General features: G+C 42.5%; 4 protein-coding genes across 6 annotated transcripts; 2 read left to right on the top strand and 2 right to left on the bottom strand.

Moving 5' to 3' along the window:
• Positions 1 to 8: 8 nt before the first annotated feature.
• Positions 9 to 3,044, bottom strand: ndufaf8 (NADH:ubiquinone oxidoreductase complex assembly factor 8). The gene is made up of 3 exons (XM_039788336.1): positions 2,737 to 3,044; positions 413 to 523; positions 9 to 322 (listed from the first exon to the last, which is right to left on the bottom strand). Exons 1-3 carry the CDS (start codon positions 2,815 to 2,817, stop codon positions 302 to 304), a joined length of 213 nt encoding a protein of 70 aa, XP_039644270.1. The 5' UTR covers positions 2,818 to 3,044; the 3' UTR covers positions 9 to 301.
• A 113-nt stretch (positions 3,045 to 3,157) lies between these two features.
• On the top strand, positions 3,158 to 10,909 carry tepsin (TEPSIN adaptor related protein complex 4 accessory protein). Of its 3 annotated transcripts, none has more exons than XM_039788325.1 (13): positions 3,158 to 3,302; positions 3,800 to 3,872; positions 4,776 to 4,867; positions 5,013 to 5,106; positions 6,054 to 6,121; positions 6,224 to 6,305; positions 7,040 to 7,111; positions 7,215 to 7,403; positions 7,602 to 7,788; positions 7,931 to 8,044; positions 8,985 to 9,063; positions 9,160 to 9,294; positions 9,423 to 10,909. In XM_039788325.1, exons 1-13 carry the CDS (start codon positions 3,264 to 3,266, stop codon positions 10,068 to 10,070), a joined length of 1,872 nt encoding a protein of 623 aa, XP_039644259.1. In that variant the 5' UTR covers positions 3,158 to 3,263; the 3' UTR covers positions 10,071 to 10,909. The 3 variants fall into 3 exon arrangements, with proteins under 3 accessions (XP_039644259.1, XP_039644260.1, XP_039644258.1); XM_039788326.1 differs by having other exon boundaries at positions 7,212 to 7,403; positions 8,985 to 9,054; XM_039788324.1 differs by having other exon boundaries at positions 7,212 to 7,403.
• A 324-nt stretch (positions 10,910 to 11,233) lies between these two features.
• Positions 11,234 to 14,105, bottom strand: si:dkey-21c1.1 (protein FAM104A-like). The gene is made up of 3 exons (XM_039788335.1): positions 13,369 to 14,105; positions 12,811 to 12,916; positions 11,234 to 12,497 (listed from the first exon to the last, which is right to left on the bottom strand). Exons 1-3 carry the CDS (start codon positions 13,383 to 13,385, stop codon positions 12,240 to 12,242), a joined length of 381 nt encoding a protein of 126 aa, XP_039644269.1. The 5' UTR covers positions 13,386 to 14,105; the 3' UTR covers positions 11,234 to 12,239.
• A 402-nt stretch (positions 14,106 to 14,507) lies between these two features.
• LOC120551648 (archaemetzincin-2) lies at positions 14,508 to 17,458 on the top strand. Its single transcript, XM_039789146.1, is given in 9 exon segments — positions 14,508 to 14,588; positions 15,133 to 15,364; positions 15,736 to 15,864; positions 16,172 to 16,182; positions 16,184 to 16,339; positions 16,575 to 16,601; positions 16,603 to 16,752; positions 17,298 to 17,316; positions 17,319 to 17,458. Coding segments are annotated over 9 exon segments (945 nt in total).
• Positions 17,459 to 17,595: the final 137 nt, after the last annotated feature.

Here is a 17,595-nt window from a genome sequence, read left to right as displayed (position 1 = left end):
CAAGAATGTTTTATTCACCCCTGTATATATTTTATTCAGTCTTGCACGTTAAAGAATGTAGCAGTATTTCATGGTTTTGCTCAATTGCAACATGTAGTCTCATTTTCAACTGTAGAGTTTTCATTTTTCAACACATACATATTCAGTCCATTCACAGTGCCAAGTAGAGGAAGAGTTGTCATCAAGATGAAACGATATGCTGCTGTCACAAAGTCAAACAACACTTAGAACTTCTTCCCTTTTCACCTTTGAGGTCAGTCCACTGAATTTTTTGACTCTTAACAAAACCACAGTTGGCTTTTCATTTGGCTTTTCTCTTGGCCTGTAATAAAAAAAAGAAAAACTTTTGAATTCCAACCATCCATAGCCACAGCATGAGACCAGCAGGAGGACGACTGACTTTGTCACTTACTGCATTTGTGAAGCAGGTCTTCAGTGCTTCAAATTCCTTGGCACACATGTCCTTCCTTAGCTCCTGTCTGCCTGTCGTGGTCGCAGCCACACACCTCCCATACGTCGCTGCCTAAATCACATGTTGACAAAGGAAAAGAAAGTTATCTTTTCCACTGTATGTCCAGGACAGTGGGGGACTTAGTGATTTACAAGAACAATTGACATAGAGAAGAGAATTATCATTTTCTGTTATTCTACTGTGTTTCAGCACATCGTTAGCCATTCTCACTACATAGTTTCTTTAGTAAGGACATATTGTACATTATGTGTATACTGTATTATGTGTATATTGTAAGTGTTCTTCATTATTGCTATTACTCTTTCATATCTTTTTTTTTATTTTACAAATGCTTATCCTATGCAAATTGATTACTTCATCTTTTTCAAACAATTACTGTCTGTGTAGCATAGAGGGGTAACGTAATTAAAGGTCCCATGGCATGAAAATGTCACTTTGAGGTTTTTTTTAACATTAATATGCGTTCCCCCAGCCTGCCTATGGTCCCCCAGTGGCTAGAAATGGCGATAGGTGTAAACCGAGCCCTGGGTATCCTGCTCTGTCTTTGAGAAAATGAAAGCTCAGATGGGCCAATCTAGAATCTTGCTCCTTATGAGGTCATAAGGAGCATGGTTACCTCCCCTTTCTCTGATTTGCCCTTCCAGAGAATAGAGAGCCGAAGTCCCGCCCTTCTACTTCCGGACCATGGGACCTTAATTCTGAAAAAATATGAACGAGAGTCAATGGAGAGATAATTATTATTTTTTGATCCCGTTTGAATTGAGCCATGGATTACAAATATGACGTTCGTCAATTTAAAACATTATTTTTCAACCGAAGAAAGTCTCAGTTTGTTGTTAAACTGTTGAAGTATAATGCTGCGTTCCAGGCAACCCGTAACTCGTGTTTTCACAACCTTCTACGCGTGAAAGTGCCCTGGAACGGCAGTCAAACCCGTAACTTACTACTTGTGAACTCGTACCAGATCGTTGTACTCCCAGTTACAGTTTTTGACGTCACACACACATAAACAACAATGTTGACCCCTGTTGATGCTGTACAGACGCCGGTGATTAACAGTGAGAAATAGAAATAAATAGACAAATAGGTAGCGTAAAGTAATTCCGCCCATTGTAATCAAAACAATACACATACGATTGTGTACTACTAAAGGTTATGTTTATTAAATGAAGCCCAAAATATGTTGCCGACTAGAAATGATTAGTATCAGCTTAATACATCCATGGTATCAGCTTGCGCTAGCTAACGTCAACGGTAGGTAGCCGCTAGCTAACGTTAGCACACCACGCTTTGCCTGGAATGCTACCAAGTCGTGAGTCGTGACTTGAAGTCGTAACTTAAGGGCTAAAAATTGTGTCTGGAACGCAGTCTAAGACTGAAAATACGTAATTAGAAAGACTACACACTTCAATGTCTCATGGATGACGTCTGGCTGAAGCTACGATGTCTGTGTGTATCGTACCGGGGATGTAACGTTACTCTAATGAGCAGAGGATCTCGCTTGTTCTTTTGCTTATCTGCTGAAAACACTTCACTGGATAAAACACATCAGGTAAGATAACGTTACGTGTTGTGGAACAGAGCTAAACTAGCTAGCTAGCATGCAAGCCGAGCATCAAGCTAGGTGAGGTAGATTGTGTGAGACGGGAGATGTAGTTCACTGAGCGGTTTCACACAAAACTAAGTGGTACTATGACAAACCTACGGCTAACTGAGACTTTCTTCGGTTGAAAAATTATCTTTTAAATTGACAAACAATAACATCATACTTGTAATCCATGGCTCAATTCAAACGGGATCAAAAAATAATTTGCCTCTCCCTGTTCACTACCGTTCATATTTTGTTAGCGAGTTAAGCTCCCATGAGGTCCACCGGAAGGGGCGGGACTTCGGCTCTCTATTTGGCCCACCCATGAGAGAGAGATATCATGGCATTCAAACGAGCAAAGTGGCAGTTGGTCAAGCCCCCCCCCCTCTCTCTCTCCTCCTCAATAGCTAAGGCTGAATTTCGGGACAGAGACTTCAGATACAGTATTAGGGGACCACTAAGGCCTATATAAAAGCATCCAAAGAGCACCATGTCATGGGACCTTTAAGTGCATTTCATTTTGCAGTCCTGTATTCAGTAACGAGAAACTGTGTTTTGTGGTAGCATAGGCAGCTAGCTTCACTTAATGTGAACTATGTCTACGTTCAACACGTTCACAGAATTGCAGAGAACAACTCCCCTAGTCCCGCTGCTAAGCCATGGCAACAGCGCTTACCTCTCCTGCGCACTGTGCAAAAAGTTCGGGGAAAAGTCTCATTCTCTCTCGACTGCGAGTCCAGGCATTCGACCCAGACATGGTTGCTGTTCGGGCGTTAACAGAGGTCCTTTTAACGTTTTTAAGTCAACTGACGAGCAAGATAGAAGTGAACCGACGCTGATTCAGAAATGTAGTAGCAAACCTGTAAAGCATTTCAGTAAAAAAACTACACATAAAGCAGCAGATGAAGCATTTCTGTAAGGTAAAACCATGGACAGCGCCATATTGTTGACCCTGTCATCAAGGAAACGTCCAGCAGGATATTCGGTAATGCGATTGGCGCATGTCACCGTCAATCAAAGTGTCAGCTCTAGCGTTCCTGGAGCTGATTCGCTGTTTTTCGACCTTAGGCGTAACCACGACGCCAATAGACTTTAGGATAGCTACTTGCAGTTTCATTATTGGCTAGCTGTCACCTCGAGCTCCACCTTCCCCTCGTACCCCTCAGAGGAAGATGAGTAACCCGCAGCCTGGATTGCTAAATCATGGCAACATTTATGGAACGACTAGCTTTTCTTCAGAAAGTAAGTGCTGTTTACGGTCATTAACGTTACTTAGTTGTTAAACCCAGTAGCAGCCAAACGGAGCATGACGAGTGTGACGTACGTTTACGTGTCCAATTGAAACTGTTAGCCAAGTGCCACCAATGCTATTAGCCAGCTAACTTAGCTAACAGCAAGAAAAAACTCATTTGGCAACTGCACTCCATGTCATTTCTCAGTTGACATGCCAGCTTGTTTCGTTGAAGTTTTTAAGCAGCAAACATGCATACAATACTGTTATAACTGCCTGTTCGGCTAATGCTAACCTGGTACTCAGATCCTGGTGTCATGCCAAGTTTGTGTCCATGTCAGTGTGTGTTTCACCGTTAATCAAACTGTAAAGTACACAGGTTAGATTGTAATCAAATGTTTTTGTTTGTGGACTGTGCAATGCTCGTGGGATAAAAGGCAGTCCTTTTAGTGTCAGCTTTGCAATTGTATCACATTTGTTTTACCATCATCTTTTCCACCAACTGAAGGTCCCGACTCTGATGAAGGCTACAGCAGATGATGAAAACCCCTGTCCTGGCTACCTTTTCCAAGAGATTGGAAGTATCCTTTGTCAGCTTCTGCTGTGGCTCAGCCAGCAGCTGCAACCTCTGACAATGATATACGTGTTATTATGTCAAATGGAAAATGACAGTTTAAAGGTCCCATGACATGCTGCTTTTTGGATGCTTTTATATAGGCCTTATGGTCCCCTAATACTGTATCTGAAGTCTCTTTCCCGAAATTCAGCCTTGGTGCAGAATTACAGCCACTAGAGCCAGTCCCACAATGAGCTTTCCTTAGGATGTGCCATTTCTGTGTCTGTAGCTTTTGAGGAGGAGAGGAGGGGGGGGTGGCCTTGACCAACTGCCACTTTGCTCGATTGAAAGCCATGATGTCTCTCTCTCATAGGTGGGCCAAATTCTCTGGGCGGGCAAAGCAGAGAAAGGGGACCTTGCTCCTTATGACCTCATAAGGAGGAGATTCCAGATCAGCCCATCTGAGCTTTCATTTTCTCAAAGGCAGAGCAGGATAACCAGGGCTCGGTTTACACCTATCACCATTTCTAGCCACTGGGGGACCATAGGCAGGCTGGGGGAATGCATATTAATGTTTTTTTTTAACAGTCTTATTTAACAGTTTGTTGTTTTTTCAGAAAACCTAACATTGATTGATAATATATGGATGGGAATCCATGGTTTAAATTTGAATCCAAAATCAGGACAGGATTTAAAGTTTATTGTATAGATTGTGTAAAATAGGTTTATTGCCCTTAGTAGGAGTTGGTAATAACAAAAAAGCACATCTCAAATTCACTCACATGAATAGACGCCAGCAGGAAAGTTTTCTTCAAAGTTATGCTGTTATCTTCTGATTCTAAACAGGGAAGAATCACTTTGACCAAATCAAACATATTGAGTCTATTACGCTATGGTATGAATATCCTTAACCATCATCACACTGTAGAAATCTCCCATGAGTCTTCAGGTTGCGGTCAGTGTTTGTTGGAGTACCTTCTGGAGAGGCTGCAGGTGGAGTCCTGTCATGTCAAACTTAAGGTGAGAACAGTGTTATTATTCAAGTTTCTGTCTGTAATATCAAACTGTGAAGTGGAGCCATGATGTATTAAGTTTCAAATGTAGGTGCTTTTCCTCCCTTTTCCTTTCTGTGAGTAACTCACTGTTCATGCTGCTGGTGTTTCAGGTGCTGAAGATCTTTGTCCATCTTTGCGGTCATGGCTCAAACCATTTCCTCACAGAACTCCGTAGGAACTCCACCTTCCTCCAGCAAGCATCAGGTCAGACATTGGTCACTTGTGCTTTTAGCTCTGATTTGTCTTCAACACGTTCACAGAATTGCAGCGAACAACTCCCGTTGCTAAGCCATGGCAACAGCGCTTACCTCTCCTGCACACTGTGCGAAAAAGTTCGGGGAAAAGTCTCATTCTCTCTTGACTGCGAGTCCAGGCATTCGACCCAGACATGGTTGCTGTTCGGGCGTTAACAGAGGTCCTTTTAACGTTTTTAAGTCAACTGACGAGGAAGATAGAAGTGAACCGATGCTGATTCACTGTTTGTTACATGTACTAGCAAATAGAGATGGCCCGATACCATTTTTTGCTTCCCGATTCCGATACCTGAACTTGCGTATCGGCCGATACCGAGTACCGATCCGATACCAGTGTGTCATATATTTTATTATGTTTTAACAGCTGTATACTACTATCCCTGTATGGATGTGATATTATTTCAATCTTTATGGTCTGTCTGGCTCAGGTTAAACTCTTTGTAAAACATGAACAAACAATGAATGCTACAGAACTTTCTTTTATTATCCAGTTTGACAGTCAGTTATAACAGAAAAAGAACATAAATAAACTACTGTAACGTAGATTTTCTTTAGGGCTTTATTACGTGGTATCGGATCGATGCATAAACTCCAGTACTTCCCGATACCGATACCAGCGTTTTAGGCAGTATTGGAGCCGATACAGATACTGGTATCGGTATCAGACCATCTCTACTAGCAAACTTGTAAAGCATTTAAATAAAAATATAAACATAAAGCAGCAGATGAAGCATTTCTGTAAAACCATGGACAGTGCCATAGTGTTGACCCTGTCATCAAGGAAACGTCCAGCAGGATATTCAGTAACTTGTGCTTTTAGCTGTCATTTGTGTCATCACTCTGTGGCCGCTCCATCACATGAACCCTCACTCGCTGTCTGGTGTTTTGCTTTTTAAGTTTACAGCGGCCCTCCTGATCCTATCCATGGCACAGCGCTGTACCAGAAAGTGAGACATACAGCACAGGTAAGACGCAGGCTATATTTTATCATCATGTCAGTCGTATATCTGTGGCAGCTAGGAAATCAATTTGTAATTGTATTTTTTTTTATATATATATATTTGCAGGAAGTGGCCAGGTTGCTTTTCACAGATACAATTTCGCCCAAAGGTGGCATCTCCCCACTCAACCTAGCCCCCCCAACAGTGGGTGAGTAATAACAAACACCTAATTTAATAATAAGGACCATACACCCTACACTTATTTACTAAATCTTTTTTTTTTTTTAGGTTTCCTCTATTTTACAAAACCTGTAAATAGCGTAAATGCCCTTTCTACCCTCACATGTGTTTTGACTTGGTCTGGCTAATCAAACTAACTAAACAGCTCCAGTCCAAAGAACAGCGTTGATTAGGCACAAGTAACACACCTGTGCAGATGTTTTGCCGGATAGACATCTTATTTGCTGTTCATCTAAATGACCATCTTAATGTAGTTTTTACTGATAAGAGACAGGAGGTTTGCTGATCAGAGATATGGCACTTAATGAATTCGGGTATTTAACCAACAACATTTGGAAACAAATCCGGATTGTCAGAACCCTTTTTATTTTTTTTTTAAAGATTTTTATTTTTTTTTGGCCTTTATTTTCACGAGACAGATGAAGAGATGAAAGTGAAGAGATAGGAGGAATGACATGCGAGGAGTAAACCTCTATATATGTGAGCCTGCTCTACCAACTGAGCTAACCCGGCCACCGGAACCCTTTTTTTTCTTTTTTTTTACTGTCGTATGTAATAATACTGTCCATCATCTGACATATTAGAGAGAGCAGAGTGTCTATAAGGAGCTGGAATGATTTTAAATCAGGTGCTTAAGTTTCTTTTGTATTTTGTAAAGTGAAAGCCTTGAGTACAATAGGTCTCCTGTGTCTTTCTGTCCAGGTATGGGCTCAGCAACTTCCCACAGGTCAGGAATGCAGGGCTTTGGATACAGTCCAGGGAAGCAGGGAGCAGGTGAGTGATAGACCACCACACATACGCCGACACGAATCCAGTCAAACTTATCTTCTGTGTACATTTCTGGAGCTTTTATGTCTGTACCTGGGCCTCCCAGCAGGCAGTGACTCACTCCTGGATAAGATCCAGAAAGCTGCAGAGGTAATGGCCAGTGCTGTCCTTCCCCCCACTGAACACCAGGGCATCCGTCTCCATGACAACCATTACCGGGCCGTAGTTGCGCCGTCCGCTCCCATAGAGGTGGCGGTGCCTGCGTGTGCCTATAACCTGCCTGCTCGCACACCAGAAGGTGAGACGTTGTTGGTGTGATGGAAACCTGGGCTTCCGGTTTCTAAATAGTAGGCTTGAATCTCAAATGTATCGCCAGTGTATGAATCGTTGATCTGCTCGCTATGTAGCAGTGTGGCAAGAATTATTTGAGTATGATTTAAAAAATTTTTTTTTTTTTAATTTTGACACCTAACTACTGTGTGTCTTTACCACACAGCATTGACCCAGCGGTGCCCAGGGCAGGTAGGAGGCGGCTGGGAAGAGACCGACAGCGGCAACAGCTCCTCTCACAACTCTTCTCAGGACACCACAACTAACAGCAGGGCCTCTGTGGGCAGCAAGTCAGCTGGTACCGGGAGTCATTCGGGAGCCAGTAGAGAGAGCAGTGGGGACCTATCGGAACGGTGAGTGTCTAAAATCACACTGTATTTGAGAGCTGATGGATTAGTCTTTGAATGTCCAGTGTTAGCATAAGATGACACACACATATTCTCACTTTCTCCACATCATTGTCCTTTCTGCCTCACACACTGGTCTGGTATCCAGGGTGGAAGCTTTGCAGTTGGGGGACTGTGGCCAGGAGATGGCGCTTATCAGCAGGCTGACTGAAGGATCCAGAGTTTTCCTGTCCAGAGAGGAGAGCCAGCACTTCATTAAAGAGTCCGTGCTTCTAAAATCAGACTGAGAATACTGTTTATTAGGGTTGGGTACCGAAACTCGGTGCCAATAGGGAACCGGTGCCGACGTAAACGGTAGTAACGAGACCGAATAAGAACGAAAGTTTCGGTGCCTCATTTCGGTGCTTGACTTTACACTACACCTGACAGCATGTAACGTTAGCCTACCTTTAGCTAGCAGCTGGATTAAACACCGGTAAAATGCTGACAGCTAACGTTAAACAGTGTAAAGTGTGACTGTATTTCACTGTGGAGGACTTCAACAGCGGGATGTAACAGTCTGCACTGCAGCGCAGCAGTAGCTGCCGTTGTCGGAATTCATAGATATACAGTATGTTTATATGGTCGGAATTAAACAACACAGACGGTGCGTTCACTTGCAGCTGCCGTTGTCGGAATTAAACAACACAGACGGTGCGTTCACTGCCGCGGCCGTTGTCGGAATTAAACAACACAGACGGTGCGTTCACTTGCAGCTGCCGTTGTCGGAATTAAACAACACAGACGGTGCATTCACTTAAAACAGGTTGCCTCGTGGTGCATTCACAGTAATTGTAAAATACCCTTTTCCCATCTGGGGTTCAACAGCAATTTACTGGTGAAATAAGTTATTGTTATTGTTATAGTTATTACATTATTATTAAATCTTTAATTTTGACCATGGCCTTAGCAATAAACAAGTCACTGACTGTTGTTTACTACCCTTATTTTTTTTCTTCTTCTTTTTTTTTTAACTTTATTGAAAAGTACCGGTTCAGGCACCGTTTAGGCACCGGCACCGTTTTAAAAGTATCGATTTAGCACCGGAATCGAAAAAAACCAAACAATACCCAACCCTACTGTTTATTCTCCTTTTTTTTTTAAATAAACTGTATTATTTCTCTATTTTCTTTCTAAATGGCCTGATTTCTGTCTTCTGTCAGGTGCTCTATTCTCAACTGCGAGGTCGTGGTGGAGTTGCTCTCAAGCAAGCTTCAGGATCCCTCAAACACTGTTAAGATGGTAGCAATGGTTAAGATTCACCAAAGATCTTGGTTTACTTTTATTACAGCGTGCAATCCTAATATACATATCTTGTTTGTCCTCCCAATCCTGCAGCGGGCACTATGTGCTGAGTCATGCCTCATGACCTCTGACCTCCTCTCTCTGGAACAAATGTTTGGAGCTACGCATCGAAGGCTCCGCCAGCTGAGCGACGGGGCTCCAGGACCTGTGGCCAACAAAGCCACCAAGGTAAGAGAGAGAAATAGAGAGAAAGCTACACACATGGTGAAGACTGATAGAACGGAACTAGGTAATACTCAAAATGAGGGTGTATTTAAAAAAAAAAAAAAAAAAAAATTGTTATCACCGCTTACCAGATCCTGCGACAGTTTAAGGCTCTGATGGGTGGATCTGTTCACGCTCCGAGGCAGGATACAGCCAACAGCAGCCATCAGGCAACAACTAATCAGCTTCCCACATCGACATACTCCGACCCTTTACCACCAACCTACTCTGCTGACAACACCAACCACAACCATTATCAGCCTGACATCCCACCAAATTACCCATCTTCCCCCTGTGGTCTGCCCTTGGCCCAAAGAGACTCTTCAGGGGAGCTGATGAATGATGGCCATGAGGGGATACTTTCTCCTAATCCGTGTGAGTTACCGCAAAACCGGGCGGAGCCAGTCGAGACTGCCGCGTTTAAATTTGCTGCTGAAGAATCCGAGCTTAACGCAGACGGGAGCTCTTCCCCTCCAGCTGAGCCCCAGGGTGAGCAGCCGTGTCCCACCAGACTGTCCCTGTTCAGCGGTATGGAGCTGGTGACTAAGGGGAAGCCCCTGTGTAAAAGAGAGACGTCCCAGACAGAGACGGCCACGATGGACTGCAGCTTAAGGGAGAATCTAGCTGTGCGTAACCGTATCGGCATCAGCGAAACCAGCGACGGCGCTCCTTTAATTTGCAATTCAGTTGCATGTGATAGCAGCCAACCTGTATCTGCCTTCTCATTTCTCAACTTTTGAACACTTGACTGGCCAACATTTTACTGTTGGGACTGTCACAGTTAAACCAATGATGTCTTCATGTATATCCCTTCTAAGAAATCTATTTCATTTTTTTAGAACCAAGATCAGATCTGTAAGCTTATAACTATACAGTATATAAACAGCAGGTTCACGGTTATGTTTTGGATTTTTTGTTCTTATCTGAATGGTGCCTCTTTGGAAATTGTATTTAAGCAGCAGATTGGGCTAAGGGACAGAAATGTAGGACACGTAACTGTAGTCCTATTAGAGTTAGTGCAATCCACAGTTGGCACGAGAAACCCCTCAACTGTCATACTGCGAGGTCTGTAAACGACGCTGCTGTTTGTTTGCTGAGGTCTAATTTCTCAAAACGTATGTAATAAGGATGGTTGACTTGCATTACAGATTATTATTGACAGTTGCTTTATCTCAGGATTCCTTTAAGCTAACTGAAACTGTTGCACCTCTGCAGCACGCCCCAAACCTCTGAGGGAGAATCCCTCGATTTGTAATTTGCACTACAATTGCTTTTGTTATGGACTCGTAAACCTACAAATGAGAGTTGTCTTCCATATTTTTGGGTACTAAACTATGTCAGTGTAAATGTTATGAGTGTCAGTTTACAAATTATTTGTTGTTTACCCCTGTATTGATAAAAACATACCAGTGAGAATGGTTGTAGAGTGCATGTATATGATTAAAGACTAGTTTGGAGAACTGATGGAGGAATTCATTATTGAGATGTTCTGTGTGCATAACCAATGTGCGGAACATCTGCCATCAGCAACTTCATGAACGGTTGCTTGTGTAACCAAATAAAAGGCAGATTACCTTCACTATCTCAACAACGTTGTTTCAGTTACATACTGTACTGTGGTTTTGAGGAATGTGGTACACACACTGCACGCCAAAATGGTAAGCCAACCTACCGATACATACAATGAACGCTACTGATGTATTTTGTTTTAGTGAACACGAGCTATGCTGTTGCACATGCTGAACAATAAAACCTGCTGTATTTTTGTTACAGCACTAACTACTACATAAATGAGTCATGTTATACTGTATTTAAATGGTATGAGTGACATGTGCAGACGTAACTTTCAGCAACAATTTATTTCAACGCCTAATGAATTGGAAAATTACAGAAAAAATATGAATCACTTTCACCACTCTCACTTTATTTGCAACACAGTGTTTCTGGTCATATTGAACCATACAGAAACAAGTATGGCTGGCAGGCATATGACGCATACACACACACACACGTGTAAAATGTTATAGAAATAAACACATGGTTACAAACTTATTGAGAGAGCTTTTTCTTGAGGCTGTTTTTGTTAGACGCACTGTGCTGACCATTACACTGCCTGAACCGCAGACTCCAGTGCCTGCTCTCACAGCTCTATAATTAGCCAGGGTCTAATCTGAGGTTGGATTTTGAGGCTCATGAAGAATCTCTGTTCCATTACCTTAAACCCTCTGACCTGCCACACCAAAACATTTTAGATTCATTCAGACAGTGAAAGTAACTGCAATACACTATAATTTAACATTGTCACTTTGGTTGGAGAAAACAAAGAAGGCCTATGATGTTATTTTACTGAATTGTTTTAATAATGCTCCTTGGGAGTGAATCCATTAGCCTCCATGAACTTCCTTTGTGAATAGGATCACAACAACTCCCCCTTCACAGACACAAACATGCGGCTGACTTCCTCGGTCGAGAGTAAACAGAATGAGGAGTTATTGAGTAAAGTGCTTAGCTTTATATCATTTTGCAAGCACTTTGGTTCATCACACCTTTCTTGTGATTAGCACCAATGAAAATGTCCACGCATCAACGCACGCATGTAAAGAGAGCGATACCTCTTTATAAAGTGCACAGGGTGCGTGCACACACATACACACAAACACACGTACACATCAACACTGCACAAAAAAACCACAGTGGCTGGGCCATGGAAAGGCGGATGTGCTTATGGTCTTAACAAATGGTACACGGTGAGGTGGGGACGAGCCTTTGTGCCCAAAATCTGTAAACCTCCACACATCATCCCCTTCCCCCTGACCCGAGGGTGTCGCTTGAGGCTTTCAAGGAGGAGCCGCCGTGCCAGCACTGATGGGCGAGGGACAACAGGCCAGCAGAGGGGTCAGAGGTCACTGTCATGTTGAGCCTGGACGCCCTCTGGTCTGCAGACTGCTGAAGTGCGCCTCCCTCAGGACTCTGTTGATGTAGTCGTAGGAGACACTGCTGCCGTCGCCATGGAAACCATGCTGCAAGGAGCTCCCAGAGTCTTCGGGCTTTGGGCTGAGGGAGTACTGGGTGGTGCAGTTGTTCTGGCTGTGTATGCATGGCCTGGCGCTGACCACTAGTGCTCTCTCTGGACTACTGATCCCATTACTGCTGTCGCTGCAGGAAGACTGCAAAACCAGGACAGAGATCTGAATTGTAGTTTCATGGATGGATGCGGAAGCTGTAAATACAATTCTGTGCTTTTCCTGAAAGTGGTGCATTCCATGTAGAGTCCTAAGTATGTATACACATGATGCCAGGCTGCCTGCAATGCTCGATCTATAAAGGTCAATGGGCTTTACATTAGATAGAGCATAAATGACCTTGGCGGATTAATTCGTTCCCTAAAGAGGACTTCCATCACACTATCAAATGAAATCTGGGTAAACCTACATCTGTGTGATGGTCTAAAGATGAATATAAAGATCAATTCAGTCTCACCTCTGAATCCAAATCTGACACAAGCAGGCTGGTACCCCCTCCTGATCTCTTGGCCTGAGGACTCAGCTGTTGGTCTTCCTCACTTTCACAGCTACGGTGTCGTTTCCTGTACAAAACAGAAATGGAAGGAACAGAGTGTTGTGAGTGCAGAGGACAGTAGAGTAAACTTAAAAGTGAAGGAGACAGTGTGACAGAAACGATGCAGGCATGCGGAGAGAGATTGGGCGGAGAAAGAAAGACTATAAGAAAGAGAGAACATGAAGAGGAACCAAAAATAGCAACACACAGTCATATCAGGCAGTTACATGATCAGACATGTGGCGCTCCCATTATGAAAACACAGATTAACATACATTCACACACAGTGTGGATATTACACATATACTGCATTATCAGCCTAAATTGCCTAGCTAGTTCTTGGCTTTTGATTACTGTAATATGTGATTTTTGTTTACAATGTTGCATTACAAGTGATAGAATTATTAAATGTAATATTGTGTGCAATGATGAGGCTGTATTAATGACGTCGAATATGTGTAAAATGGTTACTCCCGTTACCTGCGGTCAGTCAGCATTTCTGCAGTCTTGACGTATGTTTTTGGCACACAAAAAAAAAAAGGTTGACACTCCTTGTGAGCCCGGATTGCGATATCTTATTTTAAAGCTTTGGCTTACTGCTCCACGACCATTTCGTAGAAACTCAGTATGGCAAGATCCCTCTTATCTCATCAGAAAGTCATGTGAGTGAGCAATCTCCGGCTGAAGCACAGGTCGCTGTAGGAAAGCACAAACCTCAGCTATGGGCTAGTTCGGACCTGTCACTGTTCCAAGTCCAGTCCGCCCTGCCTACGCCTCGGTTGTGGAACAAACTGCTGCTGGGCGTCCGAAAGCTAACCAGCTAACGTTAACTAAAGGTATTCTCGTTTACGCAGTGAAATCTCGAGGAACTAGCAACTCCACTCATAACAGCATAGGGAGCAAGCTAGCCTGCTAGCTTCTACAGTGCAATGTTGTATGAGCTAACTACTTTTAGCTAACTACTGCTGCACTAACGTTAGGCTAACTGAAAGTTCTTCCGCTTTCGTATTCCGTCAACTTGCCGTTAGTCGTGGTTAACTGTTACCTTGACTTGACAGCACTCCGACGCAAGAAACTAGCTAGATAAGTACAGTTTAAATACATTCAATTTTAATGTTGTCTGAAGTAGGATAGCCTATATTCCGAGGTCGTTAGCTAGCTAGCTAGGTGTGTAGCAGTGAGCTTTTCTTCTTTGGTCGTCAACGTTTCCCGAAGTAAAGAGCTCCACCCCTCTGTTTACCTGACGTCACCAGAAATAGTACAAAGCGGAAACGGGCCGGCGGCTCACATCGATATTTGGCGGCTCAGCAGTGTCAACCTCAACATGGTGATCATATTATGTTTTTTTCCACTAATAAGTTCATTAAAAGTGGTTTTGATATATTGTCGAGGACATGCTTTTGCGTTGTTGAACGGGAGTACATGTAAGGGTTAATGCCACGCGAGGTTTTTTATCATTCATTATTAGGTACGTTAGTTAACGTAAATTGCCAGATAAACCATAGGAACAGTCACTTGTCAAAGCACATTCATTTTTAACCATTAATTAATATTTTTTTGTGCGTTTTTTCAGACAACAACATGTTTCCCTGGTAATACCATAGACAGTAATACCGGCAATGGAAACGTTCACTTATCAGACCGGTCTGGCACAGACGTACTTAACTCAGAAAGTGGAGGCCGGGTCCCTTTCTGGGGGGGTAGAAAACAGAAGATTGTATGTCAATTTGACGTGGAGGCTGTAGCCGTAGCGCTGTCTTGCGCTTAGCACTGTCCAAGACGATTGTGATTGGTTTAAAGAAACTCTAATAAACCAGAGCACGTTTTTCTCCCATCCTGGAATGCTGTGTGGACTAGCCAGACCCTCCTCCGCAGCGCTGTGGAGGAAGGTCTGGCAATGCGAGACTAAATACTGCATAACACACCTAAAAAAAACGTGTGACCATACTTCATGTCACTGAATGACCAAAAAAATGACAAGACATGTAATAAACTACGTTCAAACTACATTGTGGACTATACAGATGGAAGAGGCATGCACAGTATGTTGTACAGCAGTTTTTTTGAACTCCTAAATGCAGCATTTAGCAGCGGAACCGGCTTCAACCAAACCAGCAACAACCGCTCTTTTAAGAGCCACACATATCCAACTAAAGAGAAATCCTTATTTACCATTTGTCTATCGTGAATGTAATTCAGCGTTTTTCGTGAGTGCGGTAAGTGAGCCTTTCAATCAATTTGTAGATCACATTTGACAAATGTATCTTAAAATATGTACTTAACAAGTTACTGTACACATCTGCACCCTTTGGGGAGGCAGGGGCCCAGATAGACCAGTATCTGGAGTGGCTCAGAGAATACTGCCAGGCCTTCTTCTATGGGCTTCCTGTCAAGTTGCTGCCAGCGGTTACTGTGGCTAAAACTAGATGTTCGTTCAGGGTTAACAGCAATTCACACAACCTTCAGATCTTCACTGGTAAGTTGGGGAGTCAAATTTAATGGCAATATTTCAGTACTACAGTAGATCTTCATCAGGCAAATGGTATGATGGCACTTTTTCTATACTACCCTAGGTTCATCCACAAAAATGTAACCTGCTTTTTATGTGATTTTCTTTTGACTGCAGACCTGTAGACCTTTTGTAACGGGACCTAATCAGTTAATTAAATATCTGCAGACGCGAGAGATCAAGTTGACTTTTGTTGTTAACGCATAAAGTGATGAAGTGTTTGCCCATTTCATTTTGTGAGGTTATGTAGAAATGCAGGAGGATGAGAGGTAAATGCAGTGATCTCCAACCAGGCTGTGCATGATTTTGCTTTGTTATTGTTTTCTTGTGAAATGTGCGTGACCTGCTACGCTTCCTGTTGAGTTGGAAACCAAAAGATGCTTTTTGTATCATTGGAATTACAATGATTGACCTATACCCCAATGACTCGTGGAACTTTGTCTTTGGAAAGGCTTCTCTTAGTGAGGGTGAGAGTTTACCACTAAGCCTTTACTAAGAAAATGTAACTCTCTGTGATGATTAAAGATAGAGGCTACCACACTCAAAATACATCTCAAAATACTGTGAATCTGCTGGCAAAATACCCTAATACATTGCTTCATAGTTAAGGAGTATTTTGTCAAAGTAAATCATACACTATTCATTATTATCAATGGTCTCTGATGATGTAATGTGGTTGAACTGCCACTAGATGGTGCTAAATATAAATATATACAATCCAGGAGAGCTTTTACTACCTGTATCCTCACTGTTGTTTCTCAAATGTGCTTGCAGGAATGGGTGTTTTTCAGCTTTCCCCGGTATGATGACACCTTCCACAGCAGCGGCTATGCTGGGAGGTTGAAGAAAAGGCTTCAGCCAAAGCAGGGGGACTTCTCTGTGTTTGACAGATATTACACTCCCCCCATCACCAGCACCCAGCTGTTGCTTCGATCCTGCAAGGTTTCTAACAAAAACGCTCCAGCACTCACTCAATATTGGTACTATGAACCTCTGAGTAGTCTTTCTAAAGGTCCTCCATACCTTTGCTTTTATCAGTACTGCTGATAAAAACACTCAATACTATTGTCCCCTAATGTAAAATCTATCTATCTATCATTCTATCTATCTTTCTTTTCTTTTCTTTCTTTTTTTCTTTTCTTTTCTTTTCTTTTTTTCTTTTCTTTTCTTTTTACAGACAATGACCCATGAGATTGGCCATATGTTTTGGAATAAAGCATTGCCAGTGGTTGAGCTGTGTCATGCAGGGCTCCAACCACCTGGAGGAGTCTGATCGTAGACCGCTGGATTTCTGTCCCATCTGCCTTCACAAGCTACAGGTCACTATCGGCTTCAACATAGCTGATAGATACAAGGTAAAAACACTTAATAGAAAACAGATTGTGATGATAAACCCAATTCCATCATTTGAATTTCTTTTTACAGTAGACAGTCACATACAGTACAGTGCTGCTGTGGTGTTAAAATGAGAACAGCATAATTACGTCCTGATTAAGACAAGAATTTTAACCATGATTAAGTATATTTCAATTCCAGTATATTTTTCTCATTTATTTTGTTATGAACATTACCAGTACCTAATTACTATGGCAACTTCATTACACTGAAGTCATTTGTTGCAACGTTTACAAGGAAGCTTTTTTTTTTTTCTGAATCAAAATAGGTTAGTCAAATCTAAAGCCAATCATGTAAGAATCACCGACACAAATTGGAAATACTTAAAGGTAGATTACACGTAGTAGAATGAGCTGCTCTTCAATATAACAAAGAAATACTTAAAATTTTAAGACGTTTTTCACCCATGAGTAAGGCTTAGTAAAAGATCCGATTACAGATTAATGCACACACGCGATCAGATATTGTACATTTATGTTCTTTTTTGTGCTCTGTGGTCGACAAGACCTTACTGCACTGGATGGAGGGGATCAGAGTCAAACACCCAGACCAGAGGACGCCTCTGCCTGTCAATATGTGCTCCACTTTCCAAAACCCACTGAAGCCTTTCAGACATCCAGACTGTGGCTCCGCAGGTGTCTGGACGTACTGGGGGGAAAAGATTAACTATAGTACCTGTCCATAAATCAGGATACAATCAGGAAAGAAACCAAACAGCTCTGACCTATTTAAGATACCATTTAAAAATATGAGCTTAACATTTCTGCTGCTGTTTGATTACAAAACAAGGCAGAATGAAATGC

The sequence above is a fragment of the Perca fluviatilis genome, chromosome 21, assembly GCF_010015445.1.
Source record: "Perca fluviatilis chromosome 21, GENO_Pfluv_1.0, whole genome shotgun sequence".
NCBI lineage: Eukaryota > Metazoa > Chordata > Actinopteri > Perciformes > Percidae > Perca > Perca fluviatilis.
Note: the sequence above shows the minus strand (reverse complement) of the source record. Positions and strands in the feature narration are given on the sequence as shown.

Bases quoted from the DNA above. Each gene is read 5' to 3' on its own strand.
- ndufaf8 (XM_039788336.1), bottom strand. From the start codon at position 2,817: ATGTCTGGGTCGAATGCCTGGACTCGCAGTCGAGAGAGAATGAGACTT. The intron at 524-2,736 runs GTAAGCGCTGTT...CATGTGATTTAG, and splicing joins TTGCACAGTGCGCAGGAGAG to GCAGCGACGTATGGGAGGTG. The intron at 323-412 runs GTAAGTGACAAA...TTTTTATTACAG, and splicing joins AGACCTGCTTCACAAATGCA to GCCAAGAGAAAAGCCAAATG.
- tepsin (XM_039788324.1), top strand. From the start codon at position 3,264: ATGGCAACATTTATGGAACGACTAGCTTTTCTTCAGAAA. The intron at 7,404-7,601 runs GTGAGACGTTGT...TTTACCACACAG, and splicing joins GCCTGCTCGCACACCAGAAG to CATTGACCCAGCGGTGCCCA. The intron at 7,789-7,930 runs GTGAGTGTCTAA...TCTGGTATCCAG, and splicing joins AGTGGGGACCTATCGGAACG to GGTGGAAGCTTTGCAGTTGG.
- si:dkey-21c1.1 (XM_039788335.1), bottom strand. The intron at 12,498-12,810 runs GTGAGACTGAAT...CTGGTTTTGCAG, and splicing joins TGTCAGATTTGGATTCAGAG to TCTTCCTGCAGCGACAGCAG.